The sequence below is a fragment of the Rattus norvegicus genome, chromosome 10 (assembly GCF_021556685.1).
Source record: "Rattus norvegicus strain SHRSP/BbbUtx chromosome 10, alternate assembly SHRSP_T2T, whole genome shotgun sequence".
Taxonomy (NCBI): Eukaryota; Metazoa; Chordata; class Mammalia; order Rodentia; family Muridae; genus Rattus; species Rattus norvegicus.
This window is the reverse complement of record NC_141543.1, coordinates 59,292,407-59,314,641: the sequence shown is the minus strand read 5'-3', so window position 1 is coordinate 59,314,641 and position 22,235 is coordinate 59,292,407. Positions and strand designations below refer to the sequence as shown.

Sequence of the window (22,235 nt, the reverse complement as noted above, 5' to 3'; positions counted from 1 at the left end):
ATGAGCCGTAGTCAATTGTAGAGAACCAAGGACAGACAGCCCTAGTTCATCTCATAAAGTCACAGAGTTTTGCTGTGGTGCTGAGGATAGAGCAGGAGCCTCCTTGCACGAGCTAAAGGAGCACCCACAGAGCCACACTCCTGACACAAAACAATCTCAACACAAAATACAGCAAGAACATTACAGAAAAGGAAGACAGTTGTTCTCAGTCAAGATATGCACACAGCCTAAATATTAGCCAGAAATGGAGGAAATTGCTGAGGAAGGACAGAAGAAGCCTTGTTCCTGGCAAGGTTTATTGAACATTCCAGAATATATAACAAGTAACAAAAAATTCCACACTATTATCTCATTGATAATAAAAATATATTTGGTAAGTTAAAAGTCAAGACTTTAAAAAATCATCTATTCAGGATAGGAACTAAGAAGAGAAGGAAATTTCCCTTAAGTTGACAAGAATCTTTGTATTTATTGTTGTTTGTTGTTTTAATTTTTTTCAAGATAGGGTTTCTCTGTGTAGTCCTGCCTTAGAACAAACTCTGCAGACCAGGCTGGCCTCAAACTCAAGAAATCCCTCTGCTCTCTGTTTCCCGAGTGCTCGGATTAAAGGCCGCCTCTGCACAGCTTAAGAGAATTTCTGTTTTGAGATAGCGTCTCACTGTGTACCTGGTTGACCTAAAACTCAGATCATCTGCTTCTGAGTGCTGAGATTAAAAGTGTACCCACCACACCCAGATGCAAATGTCATTCTTAATTCTGAAATATTGAAAACTTCCCCTGAGATTTGAAATGATACGAGAATGTCTCCTAATGCTTTTATTCGAAAGTGTTACACTGGGAGTCCTAATAGTACAATAAAGCAAGCAGAGCTGTGTTAGAACTGGAAAGAAAAACAAAATCATCATTTGCAGATAGTGAAGGCGTTCCACAAGAATCTTCAGGGAACTATTTATTATAAGCAATGAATAAACTCAGCAAAGCCCCTGAATACAAAGTTAGCATATAAAAATTAATTGTAGAACAGAATATTTCTACATAATTATATGTTCTCACTATATGTACCATAATGTACATGTCTTGGTTGGGTTTTGTCAACTTGACACAAGTTAGAGTTACAAGCAAGAAGAACCTCAATTGAGAATTTCCTCTATCAGACTGCCTGTCAGCAAATCCATAGGGCATTTACTTTCTTTCTTTGTTTTAAAGAATTTTTAAAGAATTACAGTTAGTATACTGTAGCTGTCTTCAGACACACCAGAAGAGGGCATTGGATCCCTTTACAGTTGGTTGTGAGCCACCATGTGGTTGCTGGGAATTGAACTCAGGACCTCTGGAAGAGCAGTCAGCATTCTTAACCACTGAGCCATCTCTCCAGCCCCAACAGGGCATTTTCTTAATGACTGAAGTGGGAGGGCTCAGCCCACTGGGGGTGGTGCCATACCCCTGTGCAGTGATCCTGGGTTGTGTAAGACAGCCAAGAGGAGCAAGCCAGTAAGCAGCAGCAGCATGGCATCTGCGTCAGCTCCTGCCTTTGAGTTCTGGCCCTGATGTGATCAGTCAAATAAACTCTTCCCTCCTCAAACTGCTTTAAAGGGTCATGGTGTTTTATCACAACAGAAAACCAAACTATTTAAATAGTAGCTAGAAAAAAATTTAAATACCCAAAAGATAATTTTAACAAAATATAGACACAGGGGCTGGAGAAAAGCTCAGCAGTTAGCAGCGTCAGCTGCTCTTCCAGAGCACTGGGTCACCCCCACCATTTACAACAGATCTGTAACTCCAGTTACAGGACTTCCGATGCCCTCTTCTGGCCTCTCTGGGCAGCAGACAAACACGGTGTGCACAGATAGACATAAAATAAAATAAAAAAAAAAAAGAATAGTAAAAGATGCTTTAAAAATATGAAGAGCTTTTTAAAAATTAATTATTTATTTCATGTGCATTGGTGTTTTGCCTGCATGTATGTCTGAGTGTGAGGGTATCAAATCTTGGAGTTACAGTTGTGTGCTGTCATGTGGTTGCTGGGAATTGAACTCAGGACTTTTGGAAGAGCACTTGGCGCTCTTAATGGCTGAGCCATCTCTCCAGCCCTGAACATAGCTTTTATAAAGAAAATTATAAATAGAAAAAAATAAACAGTTAGATACATGAGTTTATCAGGAATTAAGGTTTAGCTTTGTAAATAAATATCTAATTTCTTCCCCAAACTGGTTTGTAAAAACTCCGATTAAAATTTTAGCAGGCGCTGGGCAGTGGTGGTGCATGCCTTTAATCCTAGCAGGTAAAGGCAGCCGGGTCTCTGTGAACTTGAGGATAACTTGGTCTACAGAGCGAGTTCCAGGACAGCCAGGGCTACACAGAGAAAAATCCAAAAACCAAAACAACAACAAAGTCAACGGGATTCATACAGCATGTCTGTAACAAATGGCAAGCGATACTAAAATTATATTGAAACATGAAGGACTATGGGTTGGGGATTTAGCTCAGTGGTAGAGCGCTTGCCTAGCAAACGCAAGGCCCTGGGTTCGGTCCCCAGCTCCAAAAAAAAGAAAAAAAAAAGAAACATGAAGGACTTAGCAACCATCAACAATGAACCAGGGGCAATTGCTACAAACAAAAATGAAGACCGCTGGGCGTGGGGTGCACCCCTTTAATCAGGCAGGGTATCACAAAGATATTCAAATTCTACCACCAGATGTGAGGCACACACCTCATAGTGACCCATCACACGCCCAACACAGCAGAGGCCCTAATGCGTACTCAGCTCTCCACACCGGACATTAAAAAGATGTATTCTCAAAGGCTGAGATTTAATAACATCAATAATTTCCCCTGCTTTATCACGGACATTCTCAAATTGGCTTTGTTTTAACTACGCACAAAGCTCGGTGAAGAAAAGACATTGAGAACACAGCCTGCAGTCACTACCGTTATCCATGAGACGGCATCGTGAGCTTTAGTCATCGCCAGCCTGGACCAGCGGTCTGAATGTCACAGTGGTGAAATGGCAGATGACATAATGTTATGAAAATAGTCTTGACCTCTCAGTTCCCCTGAAGAGGATTTAAGGAAACCTCACTGACCACACTCTCAAGACTGCTGAACTCCATCCACACAGAACAGTGGGCCCCATCTTTAAAATGTAATACCAAGCAAAACAAAACCCACAGACACCTGCATGAAAACAAAACCAGGCACAAGTAAACCCTAGGTGCACATTATAAGTTAATAAAACATGCTGGGAGATTTCAACACATTTTCTTGTAACTGACAAGACGGACGAACGGCAGACTTGAGAAGCTTTGAGTGCTCAGGTGCGAGTGAACAAGCCCTGGTGCTGCTCCTCAGCCACTGTCTACACGGCATCTCTCACTGGCCTGCAGCCCAGGAAGTAGGCTAGGCTGACCGGTCAGCAGGCCCCAGGGATCTCTATGTGCAACCAGGCCTGGCTTCATGTGAGTTCTGGGAGCTGAACTCAGGGCTTCAGACTTGTGTAGTAAGCATTTTACTGACTGAGCTGTTTCCTAGCTTCAGACTGAAGATTAAACTCTTCACTAGTGGCCATACATGGAAATGTAGATCCAACCATAACAGAATATATGATCTTTACAAACATACAAAACATTCCTCAAGCTGAGAGTATATTTTCAATAAAAATAAGGACCTAGTTGTGTAGTGAGGATTTTGATCTTTTAAAAATACAGAACTAGGAATGTGGTTTCATTTTAATCTCGAGTATGGGATATGGGCGCTTTAGATTGTCCACAGCCCAGCAGCTGACTATGATTTGCCTGGTGCTCTAGCAGCAGAGTGACTTTCCAGTTGCAGATAGTTTCTGTGATTGTGTGATGTTGGGAATTCTGAGGGCTTTTCAGAGGGTATACAAATTACAAATGCTAGGGCCTGAAGAGGGGTGTGTGTGTATGGGGAGGAGTGTTGTTGGTTGGTTGCTGTTGGTCATGTTTGCCAAGTAGTTGTGCGAAATCAGAAGAAATTAGATATCCTGCCAGTGAAGATCAAACTTCCCCCAAGGAGCTCCACCACTCTAATCAGCAGGAATTAGTCTATCGCTAACACCAACCCTTTTCCTTTCTATCCTTTTTTTTATCTCCTATCTAGTGTTAGAGGGTTAAAATGGTAGGAAAAGGGTGAAGTGTGGAAGAAAAAAGAGCCAACCAAGTAGCCAAAGACCAGTCACATACTAGGGCAGGCACAACATTCTAGAGACAGATCTCTGTATGTGGAGGCCAGCCTGGGCTACATAGTGAGTTCCAGGTTGGCCAGAGCTACATGGTGAAACATGGAATATTATATGAATGTTATCTTTGTTTTATGATTACTTTAAAAAAAAAATCAATAGTGAAAGGATAATTAAGACCGACATTTAAAACTGAGCATGGTGGCAAATGACTGTAATCCCAGAGCATGGGAGGTGGAGCAGGAGGATCAGGAGCTCAAACCTAGCTTTTGTTACACATTGAGTTTGAGGCTAACCTGGCCAAAACAAAACAAAACACAAACAAAAAAACCCCACAAAAAACCTGCCTTCAAAGGGGACACCTTGGTCAGTTATGTAAGTGCATGAGTTTGGACCCTAACACACTCATGAAGAAAGGCACGGTAGGACGTAGCTCCAATCCCAGCGCTGGAGACAGTAGATAGATCTCTGGAGTTCTCTGAGTAGCCAGTCTGGCCGAATTGATGAGCTCCAGGTTCAGTGAGAGACTCTGTGTCAAAGAGGAAGATACACGGGGTCTGGAAAGATGGCTCGGTGGTTAAGAGCAGTTACAGCTCTTGCAGAAGATCTAGGTTCAGTTCCCAGCATCCATATGGCTGCTCACAACTGCCTGTAGCTTCAACTCTCTTCTGGCCTCCACAGACAGACAGGCAGGCATACACACAGTACAAACACATATACATACAAGCAAAAACTCTCATACATACAAGATAAAAATAAAGAAATCTTTAAAAGGTAAAAAGTAATTGAGAAAGATACCTGATGCTGACCTCCACCAGCTTACACACATGCTTGTACACACATGAACATGTACACATATAACACATACACAAATAAGTAATAATAGGAAAAACAAAACAACCAAAACCCCAGCCCGTCATCCAAACACTGAGGAAGCAGAGGCAGGAGAATTGCTGTAAATTTGAGCCAGCATGATATATAAAAAGCTCTGGGTCAGCAAAGGGCTACACAAAACCCTGCGTGGAAAATACCAGAAACATAGTAAAGCAAACAAAACAAAAGGGAAACAAAAAGAAAATAACACCACTACCCTTGGAAATGTTAAAAACACACCTTTAATGGTCCAAAGGCTGAAGAAGCTACAGAAATTAGAAAATACTTAAAACTGAGTAGCATAATGCTACATGTCACATCTGTGAGTGTGTGTTGGAGAGAGCGTTACAGCAGTAAGTGGGTTTTATAGTAGGGAAGATAAACATTAGTGATCTGAGAATTAGGCTGTTAGGGAGAGTGAGTGGAAAGAACACACTAACCGTGTTGGCAGCCAAGTCTGTCTAAGAAAGCTGTTTTATCTGACACACATGCTATGGCCAGCTCATGTGCTCTTATGCACAATCTGTCTCTATCATGGCACCTTCAATGACAATTTCAACTACTCAGTTAACTCCAAGCAAGTACAGCGAGTGCAGCTCTCCCCAGCCCCACTGTCAACCGCTCCGACCCAGAATTTTGGGTGGGAACCTCCATCCTCCCTAACCCCTTCTGTGAACTTAATACTTTGAGGAAAAACAAATTGTCCTTCTGTACAGACCTAGAAACCATACTTTGAAAAGAAGCTCAAAAATTTACTCAGTTGTCACTAAGGTTGGAAAAAGTATAGATATAAGACAGCTGCACAGACATTGAAATCCTCACCATGTGTGCAACGCATGCCTTTATGTGCAGCAGTGTGCATGTGTGGAGGCCAAACGTCAACATCAGGTGCCTTCCTCTACCATTATCAACTCTGTTTTTTGGTTTTAATTTTTTTATATGTATAAATGATTTCCCTGCATGTGCATGTGTATAACACAAACATGCTTAATTTTATTTTTTGAGGCAAGCTCTCTCATTGAACCTGGAACTCAGTGATTGGCTAGACTGGCTGGCCAACCAGCTGCTTCCATCCCTTCCTCCCCTCCACCCGGCTCTGCCTTGGAATGCTGAGCTGACAGGCATGGCCGACCACATGCAGCTTTTATGTGAGTGCTGAGGACACATCAAGCACTTTATCCTCAGCCCCTTCTTCTTTCATTGTTTCCCTTGTACCAGTGCAGTATCTCCCTTCCATCTCCCTTCTTTCTACTCCTTGACGTCTATGGTGTCCACTGATGGAATCGAGGGAAAGCCTGTAGAAAGAGTTTGGCCCCTTTCCACACTAATGTCCGTGTGTGTGTGTGTGTGTGTGTGTGTGTGTGTGTGTGTCTGTCTGTCTGTCTGTCTGTCTGTCTGTCTGTCTGTCTGTGGGACTTAGGGCTCACATTAGACTTGAATGGGTGGCCGGAAAGCCCTCTAGACCCTCCATCTCCACTTCCCCAGCACTCAGAGTCTGAGTCTGTGCTCTCCTGAGCTTCCGTGGGTTCTGGAGTCTCACTTGGAGCCTCATGCTTATGTGTCCTGTGAGAAGCTGTCTTCTCAGTATTTCCAGTGCTCCTTGGTTGTGCTTCACCTTCCCAGGCCTGCCTACGTCATTGCACCAGGCTTCAGTCCAAAACTGAGGCACTCTCAAATCTCCAAAGCCTACACTCCCATCTGACTGCAGCATCCTAAGACTACCTCAGTCTCAACTCCGCCCTTCAATGGTATTAAAACCTCAGCCCTTGATCATTGTGGGTTGAATAATAATGGCCCCATACGTTCATTTATTTGAATGCTTAGTCACCAAGGGTGGAGCAGTTTGGGAAGGATTAAGAGGAGTGGCCTCATTGGAGGTCTCAAAGGCTAGTCCCAGGCTCTCGACTGCTGCCTGTGGATTAGAAGGTAAAACTCTCAGGTCCGGCTCCAGCACCATGCCTGTCTGCTTCCCTCCATGATCATGGACTAACCCTCTAAAACTGTAAGCAAGGTCTCAATTAACTTCTTTCTTTCATAAGAGTTGCTTTGGTCATAATATCTCCTCACAATAATAGAACAGTAACTAAGACAGTCACAGAGACCTCCTGCCTAGACCATCATTCCTCCTCAGCCTGACTGAAGATGATCACTAAGCTGTACTCTTACTGCACTAGGAATACAGATGCAAGTTGTCTGGCTATCACAGGCCTAAAGCTGAATCACACAGCCAGGAAAAGGACGCTGTTCCTCGTCTCCGACCCGGCTGGATTCCCACTGCTGCTCCTCTACTGATCTCTTTTCCTTGGCTCCTCCTCCTTTCCAGGTTGGTCTGCTCTCCTAACCTGCTTTCCCAGCACTGCCGGCTGCCTCTTCCTCTCTTTTTCTCTATTTAACCTCACAGAAAAAAGGAAGAGGAGGTGGAGGGGCCCAAAACCCACTCATTTTTCAGCTTTTCCTTTGCTGGTTCCTTTATCAGTCAGAGTTTAGTCCAAATGTTACCCTGTCAAAGTGGCCTTCACCCCACCCACTGGGGTAGCCATTCTGCCTCCAGCCTTGTTTATAACCTTGCTTCATTCCCCTATAGGGCTTCTCACACATTCAGGGCACTGATGACAGTGACTGCTTGGCAATATTACTAACTTAAATGCACTAATTACTTGGGAACATTGGTTCCAGCTGAATGATTTCTAAATTACTTGTGGGGTTCAAGTAGCATATTCTTTGCATAAAATTCAACCATACTTTCCCAATTTCAATGCCGTTATTGTCAGCTTTTCTATGTCTGTTCCTTTTAAATTTGTCCTGGTCTCATCCATGTGCCCTTCCTCAGTGCTGGCCCCTGTTTGTCACTTCCTCAAGCCTACTTTGTCATTCTAGGGTTGTTTTGTTGTCACTGTCTGTGTATGGTGTTTGCCTGCATCTGTGACTGTGCAACTCTTGTATTTCTGGTGCCCATAGAAGCCAGAAGAGGGTATGGGAACCCTTGGAACTGGTGTTACAGATGATTGTAAGCCATGTGCGTGCTGGGAATCAACTGTGGGTCCTCTAGAAGAGCAGCCAGTGCTCTTGACCCCTGAACCATCTCTCTAACCCTTGTTACTTTCTGCAACAGGGTCTTATACTCTTTAGCCAATGCTGGCTTCTGACTTACGGAAATCCCCCTGCCTACACCCGTCCACCCAATTGCTAGGATCATAAGCATGAACCATGATATGTAACCCACTCTAGACTCTTTGCAGTATCTGGCATTCTTCCTCTGCTTTACCCTAAATTATTTTCAGTAACTTCTATGCCCAGACATGATCGGCATCTACAACATAAACGCCAGCCTCAGGACAGCCATAGCCTCTGTCTCATCCCCAACTGCTTCCTCTTAAAAGCCTCAACATTCTTCCTCTGCCTCCCTGTTACCCAGATGAAGCTGCTCCTGCCCTCGGCTGAAACCTCAGAGCCTGGTGCCCTTGCTTTTCTACTCTTCCTTGTCCAGCTCCTCCTGTAAATGAAGGCTCAATTACCATTAAATTCCCTAGCCTTTTGCCGCATGCTCCCCTCCAGAGCAGAACTTTAGCAGTCTTCAAACATCATTCCACCATATCTAATCATTTAAACTGCATAACATATGAAAGAAGCTAGACACAGTGTCATATGCCTTTAATCCCAGGCAGAGGCAGGCGGAGCTCTGTAAATTCAAGGCCAACCTGATCTACAAAGGGAGTCCAGGACAGCCAGGACTTGTAATGCAAAGAAAAGATGGGAAAGAAAGCAGAAACTAGTTAAGCAAAAACCATCCTAATTTTAACAGAAATATGTCAAGCAGGATGATGGGAACCTCTGTTCTCAAGTGGTTATAGCATTGTGCATAAGGTAAATTATACTAACTCTCAGGTACCACTCCCAGGGTTATTGAGAAGAAATACTCACATAGATGAGTCCTGAATAGTAGCGATCCTTCAGATTGTGTAAAACAGAGGCTTCGTTCAAGCACGTGAGCTCTGCCATGTCCTCCACCTTGGAGAACTTCGGCGGGTTCATCTTCTGAATGTCATCTTTGTTGACCATCGCTTTCTTCCCGTTCTCTGCCAGCTCCACCATAACCTCATCGCCCCGTTCTTCTTTAATACTAGCTGCCTCAAAACCATGGCGTTCAGATGGAATCCACACCAGCTTTTTAGCTGTCCAGTCAGCTTGAGTGGCAGGGTTGTAGATGACAGCCCTGTCCACAAAGAGATACCTCTCGGGATCCTCCAGTCCAGTTCTCTGGGCCATTGTAAACAGAAGGACCCAAAAGTTATTGCCTCTGGAAGAGAAAGGCAGAATTAGATGCTTGGGACACATAAAATAATTTACAAGTTTGACTTTCTAAGAAATTAAGTAAAACCTTCAGTAAGCATAAAATATACAGTTATAGAGCCCAGTATCCCTCCCCACAGCCACAGTACTCCCCCCATTTTCCAAGGTAAACTTCAGGGGTAACCACTAATCATGACTCTGGTTGTCTGGTGACCATACGAGATCTGCCCTCAGTTACCAAATGTAGAGGCAAGCAACAAAGTTTCTGGGTGACCTCTTCTCTATCTTCTTTTTCCCCTCACCACAAATTAAGCAGGGAGTTAGGAAGGGAAAGGCGGAAGGAAAAAAAAAACAAACAAACAAAAAACAAAAACAACAAAAAACCCCAAAGATACATAATAAAAGGTTTTTGAGTGGTATTGGAATTAGTGTCACCACAGGCCATAGCTACAAAAACTTAAGATTGCCAGAGAATAAAGAACCAGGTCCAGGGTGTAGCTCAATGGTAGAGCATTTGCTCTGCAATGCTCACTTCCACCCTCGGTACACAAGCAGGGAAGAGACCCACATGCAGACACAGTGAGAATAATTGAATGAATTAGAGCTAAATTATGCCTTCTAGTTCGTCTTCAGACAAGACTCAAGTCAATTCCCCTAGATATTCGCTACAGTCCTTTAATCTGTAACACGGGTGCCTTTAACCAAGCCTTTTGGGTATGTCATGATAACTCCTCAAGACTCCATCTGTAACCCACGACTGCTCCCATTCCTGCATCTCCACTTTCCACTACCCTCACCTCTCACCAAAGTGTCCATGTGTATGTAGTGTAATAGTTTCCAGATTAAAACAGCTCCTTAATCAGGAAGGTAAAAACTCAAAATAGATTCAGGAAGTCCCTGAAACTAAGCATATTCACTAGGCCCCCTCCCTGCCAGAATAAGTAATAAAAGCTCCTAAAGAAAGTCTCAGATGCAGCAGAAGCAAGCTGCAAAAAGACCCTTACACAAGCTGAGGAACAAAGAAGACTCTTGAGACAAGACCAGCTCCCCGGAAGAACCAGAAACCAGCTGAACTGCCTGGAAGAGTTTTAGACCACCTGAAGAACCTGGAAATGACATTCTCCAACCTATGGAGCTGCCTGTAGGTTGAGGATTATGTTCCAAATTCCCAGCTTTGTGAGTTGTCACTCATGCTGAGGTGGTCTCTGGTGATACAGCTGTCTTTGAGTCATTTCTGCGCCTGCAACTCCTTACCCACGGTTCTGAAAGGAACCCCAATAAAACTCATTGGTTCATCATATTGAAATTTGGTGGTATCCATACTTTGGTCTGTGGTGGGCTCCCTGTCTGGGGTGAGTAGACACATGTGTTGTATCTCCTGAGGAATAGTTTTGTAACACAACACCATGTCTTCCATTAACAGTGTATGGCCCCAAAGCAAATATTCCAGAAATGATTTAAATGGTACAGAAAAGAAGAATCATTAGTAACTCATGCCATACTGAGGAAAGGTCTGTTCTGTCTCTGTTATAACACACAGAGCTCAAGATATAATTGACTTATTTAATGCTCACTGACTATTGGTACATAAGGAGAGAAGTGAAATCTCCATGCATGTCATGATTAAACGCTTCTCCTATACTTGGGTAACTAACCTTTTGGATCAAAGGACATCATGCACATTCCTGATGGAACTTGTCATTCCTTCCTGATAGCATCTTTCTAAACTTTAACATCATAGCAAACGTTTCTTGCTATTAGTCCCAAAGTCCAAGTTATTCCCTATTTCATAGGAATGGTTTCTAAGACTTCATCCAAATCTACCCAAGAAACCAAGTACCTTTTACGCTATCAAATCAACTTCTCCCCCTGTCTCCTGTTTGCCAGAAACATTGGGGACTGTTTGTAAGCGAAAGGACCCATATAAGGCATCCTTTGTAGGTTGCATAAAGAAATCATAGTCATCCAAAGTTGTAAATAGGTCATTAACCTTGAGTCTATAAATAAACCTCAAGGTCCAGAAACCTCTAAAGTACTCTCAGTGTGTGTGTGCATTTGTACATTTTTCTAAGGAGTCAATCCATAGCTTTCTTCAGATTCTCAAAGGGCTATCTATACCCAGAAGGATTAAGTGCTAACAGTGAGTACAGATGCTAGCTCTTTAACCCCTCAGAAGAGTTTATTTCAACCAAATAGCTATGATCCTTCCCAAATTATTTGTCACATGTTAATGAACTATAACCACCTATGCTCTGGAGCAGCAGCTCTCAAACTCTAGCAGGCATTAGTAGCACAGGGAAGGCTTACTGACATTCAGATTGCTGGACCACATGCCTGGAGTTTCCTATTCAGTAAGTCTGTATCTGCCCACCCCACCACCTTTTTTTTTTTTTCCTTTTTTTTTTTCCTTTTTTTTTTTTTTTCGGAGCTGGGGACTGAACCCAGGGCCTTGCGCTTGCTAGGCAAGCGCTCTACCACTGAGCTAAATCCCCAACCCCACCACCACCTTTTTTTAAAGAGATTTATTTTAGTTTACGTGTATGAGTCTTTTGCCTGCATGTACGTATGTGCACCACATACAAGCTTAGTGTCCATTCTGTCCAGAAGAGGGTGTCAGAACCCACGGAACTGTAGTATAGGTAATTGTGAGTCATGTGAGGGCTGGGAATTGAACCCAGGTCCTCTGCAAGAACAAGTACTCTTAACTGCTAAGCCATCTTTGTAAGCCCAGCCCAAGACTGCATTTCTATCAAATTCTCAGCTGGTGCTATTGTTATTGGTCCTAGACCACTTTTAACAACCGCTATTCCACAGTTCTCTCTGTCTACCAATACTACCAGCAGGCACATTAGAATAGAAAAGGAAACTGAAAACCAATGTCCAAAACTCATTCATAGTCCATATAAAGAATGTGCTGATGTTTTAAAGAATATAGATTTGAATATAAAAAAAAAAGATAGGGGCTGGGGATTTAGCTCAGTGGTAGAGCGCTTACCTAGGAAGCGCAAGGCCCTGGGTTCGGTCCCCAGCTCCAAAAAAAAAAAAAAGATAAAATGACCTCCTCCTGTTAAAAAAGTGATTTTATTAATACATCTTCAAATAGACTTGCTAATGTGTTCTATACCCATGTGTTGTTTTATATCTTAAATGTACATGTGCTTCCTAGGCAAATAAAAGAGTAGGAAGTATAGAAAATATTTATGAGCACACACATACAACCAGAAGTGTTAGTGAGTTATTAACAAATCTTCCCCACTTAAACTGCACAGTGGTAAGAAGCATGGGGATCAACTCAGGTGAATTTGAAGGCAAATAATAGGTCCAGACACGCACCTTTTGGAAGTACAGAATCTATAAAAGGTGGGACAATCCACAATCATAACAAAATGAGTTTATCTTATTTTTACTTGGTTAAAATACACATGTGGCACTTTGGAAAAGTATCCTTGTATCTATAGGTTTGCACTCACTAACTTACCTTGGATGTGGAAACATGCTTACATTTGGTAGACAGCTATAAACTAGAGTGATTTAGCAAGTAGGTAAGGTAAATTATGGGGTTTGGAGGGTATTTTATCAAATGGGGGCATTTAAAATTTATTAGTGCATGTTTACTATGCTGAAATGCTAATTATGTGAAAAAAAACTAGTCGATTATAAAATTTCATAATTGCCACATGGCCCTAGTTTTATGGGAGAAAGATAACATACACACACCTTTTTTGGTTTTTGAGTCCCAGGCAGCTTGCCTTAGAAGTCAGTATGTAGGTGAGGCTGGTTTGGAACTCCTAAAGTTTCTACTTCCACCTCCCAAATTCTAAGATGGCAGCTATGTGCACCATGCCCAACTTCATCTATTTTTTTTAAATGGAGTCAATTCTTTGGGTCTGAAAGTTGAGCAGTAAATTACAAATTATTTTTATTTTTAACACATCCACATTTTTGCACTAATGCCTCACTGCACGTGTTGATCAGTTAGGCTGGTCAGAGAATCCAGACCTACCTTACATGAATGGTTCCTAGCTTTATAATTCACTTCTACTTCCCACAACCAAAAGCCTTCCTCCTGACCCAAATGCTACCCTTTCACACTTTCTTTTCAGGTCAATCTAGCAATTCAATCCTTCCTTCTCCTAACTCTCCTTGCTGCCCTCTGGCAGTCTCCTGACCTACCTAGCAGTGTGCCACAGGCTTACTTAGCAGGTAGGAGGTGCTCCGGGGCCGTTTAATTCGTAGAGTTCACAAGGCCAGTCAAGATGTTGTAGTTAGTTTAGCACTTTGCTTGTTTGCCAAGTATATTGCATTTTTTCACTCTGCTGAACATTTAGTATTTGGTATTAGATCTGATTTAAAAACGGTATTTAACATGTGCCACTTGCAAATATTTTGCCTTTGCTGAAAGGGTAATATCACAATTTTTTAAAAACAAATAATCTTGTTATATATCCCTAATTACATCCAGACACTGTTTTCTCTCTATATGTATGTATATCAAGGTCTTTATCCTCACAAGAGTGGTACAAGATAGCTTCCATTAACTTCGTTTTACAACTGAAGAATCCAAAGAATTCTGAAAATAGACAAGTAACTTGCCCAAGGTCATACAGCAGAGGTCACAAGTCGCAGAGGTCATCATCTTAAGCCCAGAGACCAGGCTACAATGATAAAAGCGCACTGGTAAGGGAAGAAATTTCGAAGGACTGGTAGGTAGTATACACATCATATTATCAAATTTAAAAACGCTGTCTATTGAGGTTGGGGATTTAGCTCAGTGGTAGAGTGCTTGCCTAGCAAGCGCAAGGCCCTGGGTTCAGTCCCCAGCTCCGAAAAATAGAAAAGAAAACAAAACAAAACAAAACAAAACAAAAAAAAAAGACAAAAAATAAAAACAAAAAAAACCCCACTGTCTATCAATTGTGAGTTAAAGATTACTGGTTTAGTCAATGGGCACATTAGTACAATCTGGCAAAGACTCTTTATACTTTGAAGGAAAATGCCCACATTTAAGAAAGAAGGGAATAAAAAGGAACCTCTGTAGTAGACAGACATGCAGAGGATCTGGAAGTGCTGGTGTCATCTGAAATAACTAACTATAATTAAATCATTAATCAGTGCATATATGAATTTGCCTCCTACTGAGTCCAAGTTCCCACCCCTTACATAGGCTGTAGATGACTACCCCTGGGACATCCACCCAGGTCATTTTTTACTTCCAATGAAATGCCCCCTAGCAAAATCTCAGCTGCCTCCCAACACCCAAGGTAGGTATGGGCAGAGGAAAACAACTCAATTTTATGATCAATGAACACAGAAAAGCAAACAAAATAATCGCAAATTATCCACCCCAGAGGATGCTTCTAACACAGATGAACTAAAGGAGAACTGCCCCAATCTGTGTAATTGTTATCTATCACCGAGGTCACTGGTATTACAGGACTGCACATGTCTCTTCATTTATCAAAATTCTACTTAACCAAACAATCACTAACACAAAAAGCTAGATGGCCATGAAGCCCCACACTAGCTCCCAATTAGTAAAATACTTCCAAAACTTGGGGCTCAAACCAGGGATTTAATTTCTCCTATGTGATAACAATGTACATCAAACGCCAAAGCATATAGTCTTCCACCCCGCAACGTGCCCTTCAAATTTTCCTCCATCTCATTCTCTATCCTGTCTCTTCATTGTCACGATTCCCAAAGGGGCCCAAACACATAGCTGAGCACTCCCAGGTCACATCCCTTTGCTGCAAAAGCTTGTGCTGTATCACACAATTGCACCATATGCTTTCTGCCGATAAGGATGAGAAGAACGGAATTTAAGATGCAGAAGTAAAGAGATACATAAAATGGCCACTTTTCCAGAACCGGAGACAGACGGGGAATACTTAAACATCAAATGCACGGAGCTACAAGAATAGTTAATAGATGCAGATTAATAAAGGAGATGGAACAATGAATAGATTATAAAGTTTTCCGGAGTCAGATACTATCAGCAATAATTAAACCTCACCCAAAGCATCCTTAGTTTCAATGTTTGAAAAAAAAAATCAAAATCTCAACATAGCTAAAGTATTATATTTAGTATTATTTTATTCAGCAAAAACAGCAGTCTTTGTTCCATCCGCAGTCTGGATCTACCCCGCCTGCTTTTCCCTACCCCACCCCAACCTACCCCACCCCCTTCCATCCACCGCAGTGATCTTGAAGAGAGCTGCAGAGGCCCCAAGAAACAAGAGATAACGGTCGTAGGCAGAGCCCCTGTTACCCAAACCTCACCAGTTCAGTCAGACCCGCTGAGTGGCCACCTCCTAAAGGCCCCAGTTCCCAGACAGGCCTGACTGGGGGCCTCTCGGGTCTCTGGGCCGCATCCGCCCACCAAAGGCCCACAAAGCCCCGCCAACGCCAAGGACTCCACAGCTTCAAGTTCCCTCCGACCCAAATCCACTTCGATTTATAGGATCAGTGTATGACACCCAACTACAGAAGGCCAGGGAGAGATTCTGCGGCGAGCCATTACCAGATCACTTACACAATAAAGCGATCCAGAGGCGAGGGCTGACCCTCCCCCCCGGCCGCTCCGCTACAACGCGCCCGGGCCACATTTCCCGCCTCGTTCTCCCCAACCGCCCAGGCCTCGCCCGGCGTCCACCTCCCGGTCGACCACGGTCCCCAGAGAGCATGGCATGAGATCTAGCTCCAGCCCTCCTTCCCGAGACCAGCTCTGGAGCCTCTCACCCGTCGCATGCTCACCAGAACATGCAGTTTCAGGCCACTGGTCCCTAAACCTCACAGATCCAGGGTCCGCCTTCTGAGTCTTCGGAGAACCCCTCAGTCACACCCGGGGAAATCTAACTCCACCTAATCCACAGTGCAATCCACTCAGGGTACCCTCCTTCCCGTGCCCCCAGCACCAATATCCCATCCCAGGACTCAGTCCTTTCCTCTAAGAGGAGACAGACACTCGGGGTGCCTCCAGCCTCTTACTAGGACACTCACCTCCTAACCTCACGCTTCCAGGGATCCAATGCAACCATGAGTTGGTCCCTACATTCCCACCCCCTGATCTCCATTCTCATCCCCTTCAAGGGTCGTCCTCACATATAACCTGGCCCTGATCCCTGAAGGGGTCTCATTCTTAAGGACCCCATTTCCCACCCCTCCAGGGGTCTCCTCATCTCCATACACTGCGGTCCAGTCACCTCCACAAGCTCCGCTTAACTGCCCAGTCTCCCTTTCCCAGCTCCCGCCTGGGATCCATCTCTGTGCTCCAGGCTCGCCCAGTTCCCCAGTCCCGGTTCCTTCCCTCCTGTTCCCTCAACCATCCCCACTCTCCGGACAACGCACTCGGACCCGGGCAACTGCACCTCTCACCTTCAGCCGAAGATGGTGGCGCCGGCACACGTCCCCAGCAGCGACCAAAGATCCAGCGTCTCAGTTCCAAACCCACCGCTGCCTCCGCCGGGCTCCTTTAGCACTGCCGCTCGCGCCTGCCCCACCCACTCCCACCCTCATTGGGCCAGCTCCACGCCCATCACCGCCGCCCCCAGACCCACTGGTCGGTTTGCGCGCCCATCTCCCAGGAAAGACGTTAGCAACCCGAACGAAGCTACCTTCCCAAGTCCGGCTCCCTCCACCCACCTGGAATGATGCTTATTGGCTCCCGCTCCCGACCTAGACCCACAGACTCCCAATCTCATAGGCTGGCACTCACGCCTGTCAAAAATTCCGGGAGGTGCGGCCCGGGCAATGGCAGGTGATTGGCTGGCTCGGGAGGGAGATGGACAGCTGAAACTGGGAGCCGGGCGATCCCGCGAGGCAGAGGGCGCCGACCTTGTTGGGGTGTACGCGCTGCGCTAGTCAGGGCTGGGTGGACAGTGGGGCAGGTGTGCCGCAGCAGAAGCCACCAGCTCCCACTGGTCACGTCTCTCTGTAGCGTCGGTTCGCCGCTGCTACCCACTCGAGCGTTCTGCGGCCCGTTGGCTTGCCGCAGCCACTGGGTCCCTCAGCGGGACCGGCTTTCACAGTGGAATTGCTGGCCCCCGGAGCTGCCTGCAGGGGCGGGGCCGGAGCGCGGTCCTGAAGCCTGACGTCACCCTGGAGCTTCAGGGGGTGGGAGCCGCTGCTGTGCGGCTCACCTGCAGTGGGGGAGGGGTGCCGCTCCGTCTGTGCGCTAGAGCTCTGTCCTGACCCGGCGACAGTCGGCTTACCACCCTGTGGGCGCTGGGGTCCCCATTACTGATGCTTTTTCCTCGGCACCCGCCAGATACCTTCCTCTGGTGACGCGCCGCAGTCGAATGTTTGCTTGCTCAGCCTCTTAGGCAGGGCTGAGATTCCAAAAATACGAGAAGCAAACGGGCCTGGCGGAGAGGACCAGAAAGCGACTTCATTTGTTCATTCGCTCGTTCATTCCAGTCCCCTACAGAAGAGGAACTGGATAGGGTTTGCAGGATTCCTGTGGTGTTGTCATATCCCCTGGGGCCAAAGAACCGGTGGTTCAAGTGCCTTAAAAAAGGTTCAAGGACCTCAGGTGGGGGTGGGCTTCCAAAATAAGGAAACTGGAAAATTGAAGTAAAAAATGTAATGAAATGTCTGCAGAATCTTGTCAACTCTTAGTTATACGTGCATAAATATAATAAGGTCAAAAATCACAATATAAGGATGAATATTTTTATAAAATATTTTATAAAATACCTTATTTTTTAAAATGCCTTAAGATTTTTAGTATTTAGTATTGAATATGTGTGTGCGCGCTTTAAACGTTTACCTTGTAAACGCCTGGGAAACTTCTAGGCTGTTTTTTTTCTTTTTTCTTTTTTTGAGTAAAAAAAAAAAATGAAAACAAGGCAGGAAGTGATAAGAAAGGGTTGTGGAATTCAGAGAAATCTCCAAGGCAGCTGAATGCAGAGCCCTTCCGGGGGAAGTGAGAATTCTTTGTCCTTTGTCCAGGTGCATCTGGTCTCCACCCCCACCTGCCCCCTGTCCAGGTGTCTTGTGACTTTGGCACCACATGAAGAGTTCCATCCTTGTGAAGTCTACAGAGGAAGTGTAAGTTAGCTCTACAAAACATGTCAATGATAGCCCTCTTATAAATGTTTCCGGATTTAGAAGAGACTCAAGCCATCACAAAGGAGTGAGTCTAAGCTTTGATACCCAGTGAAGTCATTTCTAAATGCTTAGAGCGTCCACATGAATTTAGCCATCAGACCTGTGGGTTTCTCATACTTTGAGACCTCGTAATTTTACAACAAACTCAGGGGACCATTAGAAGGAGAGAACAAGAAAGTTCACCAGAATTAAAACTCAACGCAGACATCTGCCTTAATGAGAACTCTAACAAACTGTCCCCAAGTATATTTCTAGTTCTGGAGTCTCTTCCATGTTTTCATCCCCAGACATCTCCCATCCAAATACTGATGGGGTCTGGTCCCACTCTTCTTCTGGCATCGAACAAAGATCTGGCAAAGATCAGAGTAAAATGTCCATTCATGTCTGCTCCACATCTCTGCCTGGAGGAGAGGGGAATTAAAGAGTAACAGACTCCAAGTCTCTCTCCTGCCCATCCATGCTTCAACCGGTCACTTAAGAGTTCTTCCTAAGTTCCCTTGATCCGCCTCCTTGCTTCCTTCTCCTTCATCTTTACACCTAGCCCCACACGGACCCCCATTCTCCCAGACAGGCTTCTCCGACTCTACCAAAACAAAAGGAACATAGGATTTAGAATCAGACCTGACTCTGAATGCACTCTGCCACTATACCTATAAACTCTATATCCTGCATAGATTAATGCTTTACAAATTACCTCCTGCCTAAAAGGAAGCTATGGATGTGTCCTGGAAGGATTCACTTATCAAGTATGTTGAATTGGTGGGTTACTGTATAAAAATGGTGTGTGGCCATGGATTAATAGATAGAAAATTGCTTTTTTTCCCTATTGTTCAAATTCACTATGAAGAGGGAGTTTCGAAACCCTTGTCTTTGTAGTAATATTAGCTGGTGACGTGGGCTGCTTCTACTTCTAAAAGCAAAAGCTCACAGACCATTGTTTAGCAGGGGCTAGGTCAGAAGTCCAAACTCCTTTCCTCAGGGCAGTTTGAGCATGTGAGCTTGTTTTGTTTTGTGTGTGCAGAATTGATGGGCAGCTTTTTGAATGAATTCCAACATTTGAAAATTAAGAGCTATATCCAGTGTTGGTCTTCATTAGGGAACTGAGAATTGAAAGCACAATGAGAACTCACTTTATGCCCACAGGACTGGTCATGACACCTACTAGGCACTAATGATGGAGTAAGGGCCATACTGAAGGCGGATGAGAACCTAGAGAAACTGGAACTTTGCAGATACTACCGGGCAGGAATGTAAAACACTACGGCCACTTTGGAAAATAATCACTTTCTTTAAAAGTTAAGCGTGTTGCATGCTTTAGTCTCTAATTAAAAAAAAGTTAAATATAAATTTACCATACAATCTCACAATTATACCCTTGGGTATCTTAAAAAAAAAAAAAAAAAAGAAAGAAAGAAAGAAAGAAAAAGTCAGGGTTTGGAGGAGATCCCATGTCCGTACAAAAAATGTACACAGAAATGTTCACACAGCATCATTTAGAGTAGCCAGAAGATATGACAACCTAAATGGAAATGAACTGGTGGATGGATGCCAAAAAATGGTAGACCCATGCAACAGAATATCATTCAGCAATCAAAAGTACTTAAAGATGCAATGTGGAGGAACCTTGAAAACCTTATGCTCTCTTGAAAACCCCAGACATGATAGCACATACTGAATCATCCCATCTGTACAAAATGCCCATAAAAGGCAAAGCTAGAGAGAGAAAGTGATATGTCCCTTGCCTGAGGTCACATCTGGGGCAACAAAGATGAGACAACACAGGATTCACCAGTAAGTGAACATAAGAGATCTAATTGGGTAATAAAAATGTTCTAAAACTGACTTACAGTACCTGCACAACCTGATAAACGTACTAACCCCTGCCCCGCCAAAAGAACCCAACCCAAACCATTAAATTGTATACTCTGAATTATATACGTATGTAAATACACGTCAATAAAGTTATTTTTAAAAATAAAGAGAGGGGTTGGGGATTTAGCTCAGTGGTAGAGCCCTGGGTTCCATCCCTAGCTCCGAAAAAAAAGAAAAGGAAAAAATAAATAAAGAAAGAAAAAGGAGCTAGCCCATAAAAACCTAGATGTCCAGCTTTTCTTTAAAAATGGGAAGATCAGGAAATCCAGAAACCATTTGTTTGTGTCTTGGTTATCACTCGTTTTTAGACAATGCACGTATTCCTTGGGATTCCCTGGTCACCACCCTCCCTGCCCTCTTACTCCTGACCTGAATTTCTAATTAAATTTACTTGTCTGTTGTGACTGTATTCCCTTTATTTGATTTGTTTTCTCTTTTTCAGTGTTGAGATCAAACTGAGAGCCTTGACTGTGTTCAGTAAACGCTCTTCCGCTGAGCTATATCATCTCAGCCTTCATTAACTTAAGTTTCTGAGTTTCCAGGCCCTTGATTCTTGCTGGGGAAGAACAGGGATTCGCCAGATCGTCATCCCAGGGGCATGAGAAAGGTAGTTTTGAATTGAGTTGTCTCTGTGACTGCAGTGAAGTAGTAGAATGTTTGGGCTGGGGAGGAGGAGTCTATAAGAAGTACAGACAAGCTTGGTGCTGGTGGCGATGCACCCCTGTAATCCCAGCACTTGGGAGGCAAAGGCAGGCAGATCTCTGTGAGTTCGAGGCCAGCCTGGTTTACAGAGCCAGCTCTGTTTTGAAAAAACAAAAAAAAAAAAAAAAAAAAAAAAAAAAATTACAGACAAGTCTATCCTACAAGCATGATTTGTGGAACCGGAAACGGGGTTGGGTCTGTGTGGGGCTTGTAGCACATGCTACTGTGACATTCTTAGTCTACCCAGACCAATATCTCCTGACCATGGTGAAAGGTTAGTGTTCAAAGAGGATTTTAAAACAGAAAGAGTAATGACGAAACAGACAACTCCAATGAGCAAAGAAAGAAATATCCAGAATTTTCTTAAGTTCCTTAAGTTCTGAGTTTCTTAGAAAACCCCCAAGAAGGAATTCCTGAAGATTGCTGATTTAACATTTCCCATGAACCGTGTAGAACCTGGCTAAGTCATGTAGTACTTGGTTTATAAAACCTGGGGATGGGAGTAGAGTTCAGAGTGTGCGTGGGATGTATGAGGCCCTCGGTTAAGCTCCAGAAGGAAAAGGCAGACCTGATAATCATTGACCTTAACACTGCAAGCTACACCCAGGGCATATGCTTAGCGACTATCTTTTGTGCCTAGGGCCTGTGCCAAATACTGAAGAGACAACAGTAATTTCATGGACATGGTCCCCGAAATCCAGTGGGAAATACGGGGAAAAAAATTGGCAAGTAATTGTAATTGAAGAGAAGTTTGGTGTTTTTTTGTTTTGTTTTGTTTTAAGTCCTGAATACATGCGAGGAAACCTACAGGATTCTAAGGGTTCTGAAATTATGTGTAGATTTTGTGTGCACTTTCCCCCTCCCCAGCTAGGAAGATCTATAACTTTTAATAGCCAGTACCCATAAAGGCCTCTGATCTGAAAAGGTTGTAAGCATACAAATATTGTATGTTCTTTGGGGTTCTCTAGAGGAACAGAACTGAAATGATTATAAAGGAGTAATCCAATGGCAGCCATCTTGACTATGGAGACTTAGAGAACGCAGCAAAAGCCTCAGGGCAGGAAGGACCATTGTTGTGGTACCCGTCTGAGGCCAACTTTCTGAAAGAGCTCTGGAGAGTGGCTGGTAGAAGTCCCGTCTAGTGCCCCCAGATGCTGGCAGCAGGAGTAGATTAGAGTGTACACGATGG

General features: G+C 44.0%; 1 protein-coding gene across 9 annotated transcripts in view; it reads right to left on the bottom strand.

Moving 5' to 3' along the window:
• Myh10 (myosin heavy chain 10) overlaps positions 1-17,408 on the bottom strand; it is a 132,800-nt gene extending 115,392 nt beyond the window's left edge. For 3 of the 9 annotated variants that reach the window (XM_087574589.1, XM_087574593.1, XM_087574595.1), the window contains exons 1-2: positions 17,079-17,408; positions 8,996-9,371 (exon numbers count right to left, since the gene is read on the bottom strand). In XM_087574589.1, coding sequence (XP_087430715.1) covers positions 8,996-9,340 — 345 coding nt within the window. In that variant the 5' untranslated portion in view covers positions 9,341-9,371; positions 17,079-17,408. 9 annotated transcript variants of the gene reach the window in all.
• Between the last annotated feature and the right edge of the window lie 4,827 nt (positions 17,409-22,235).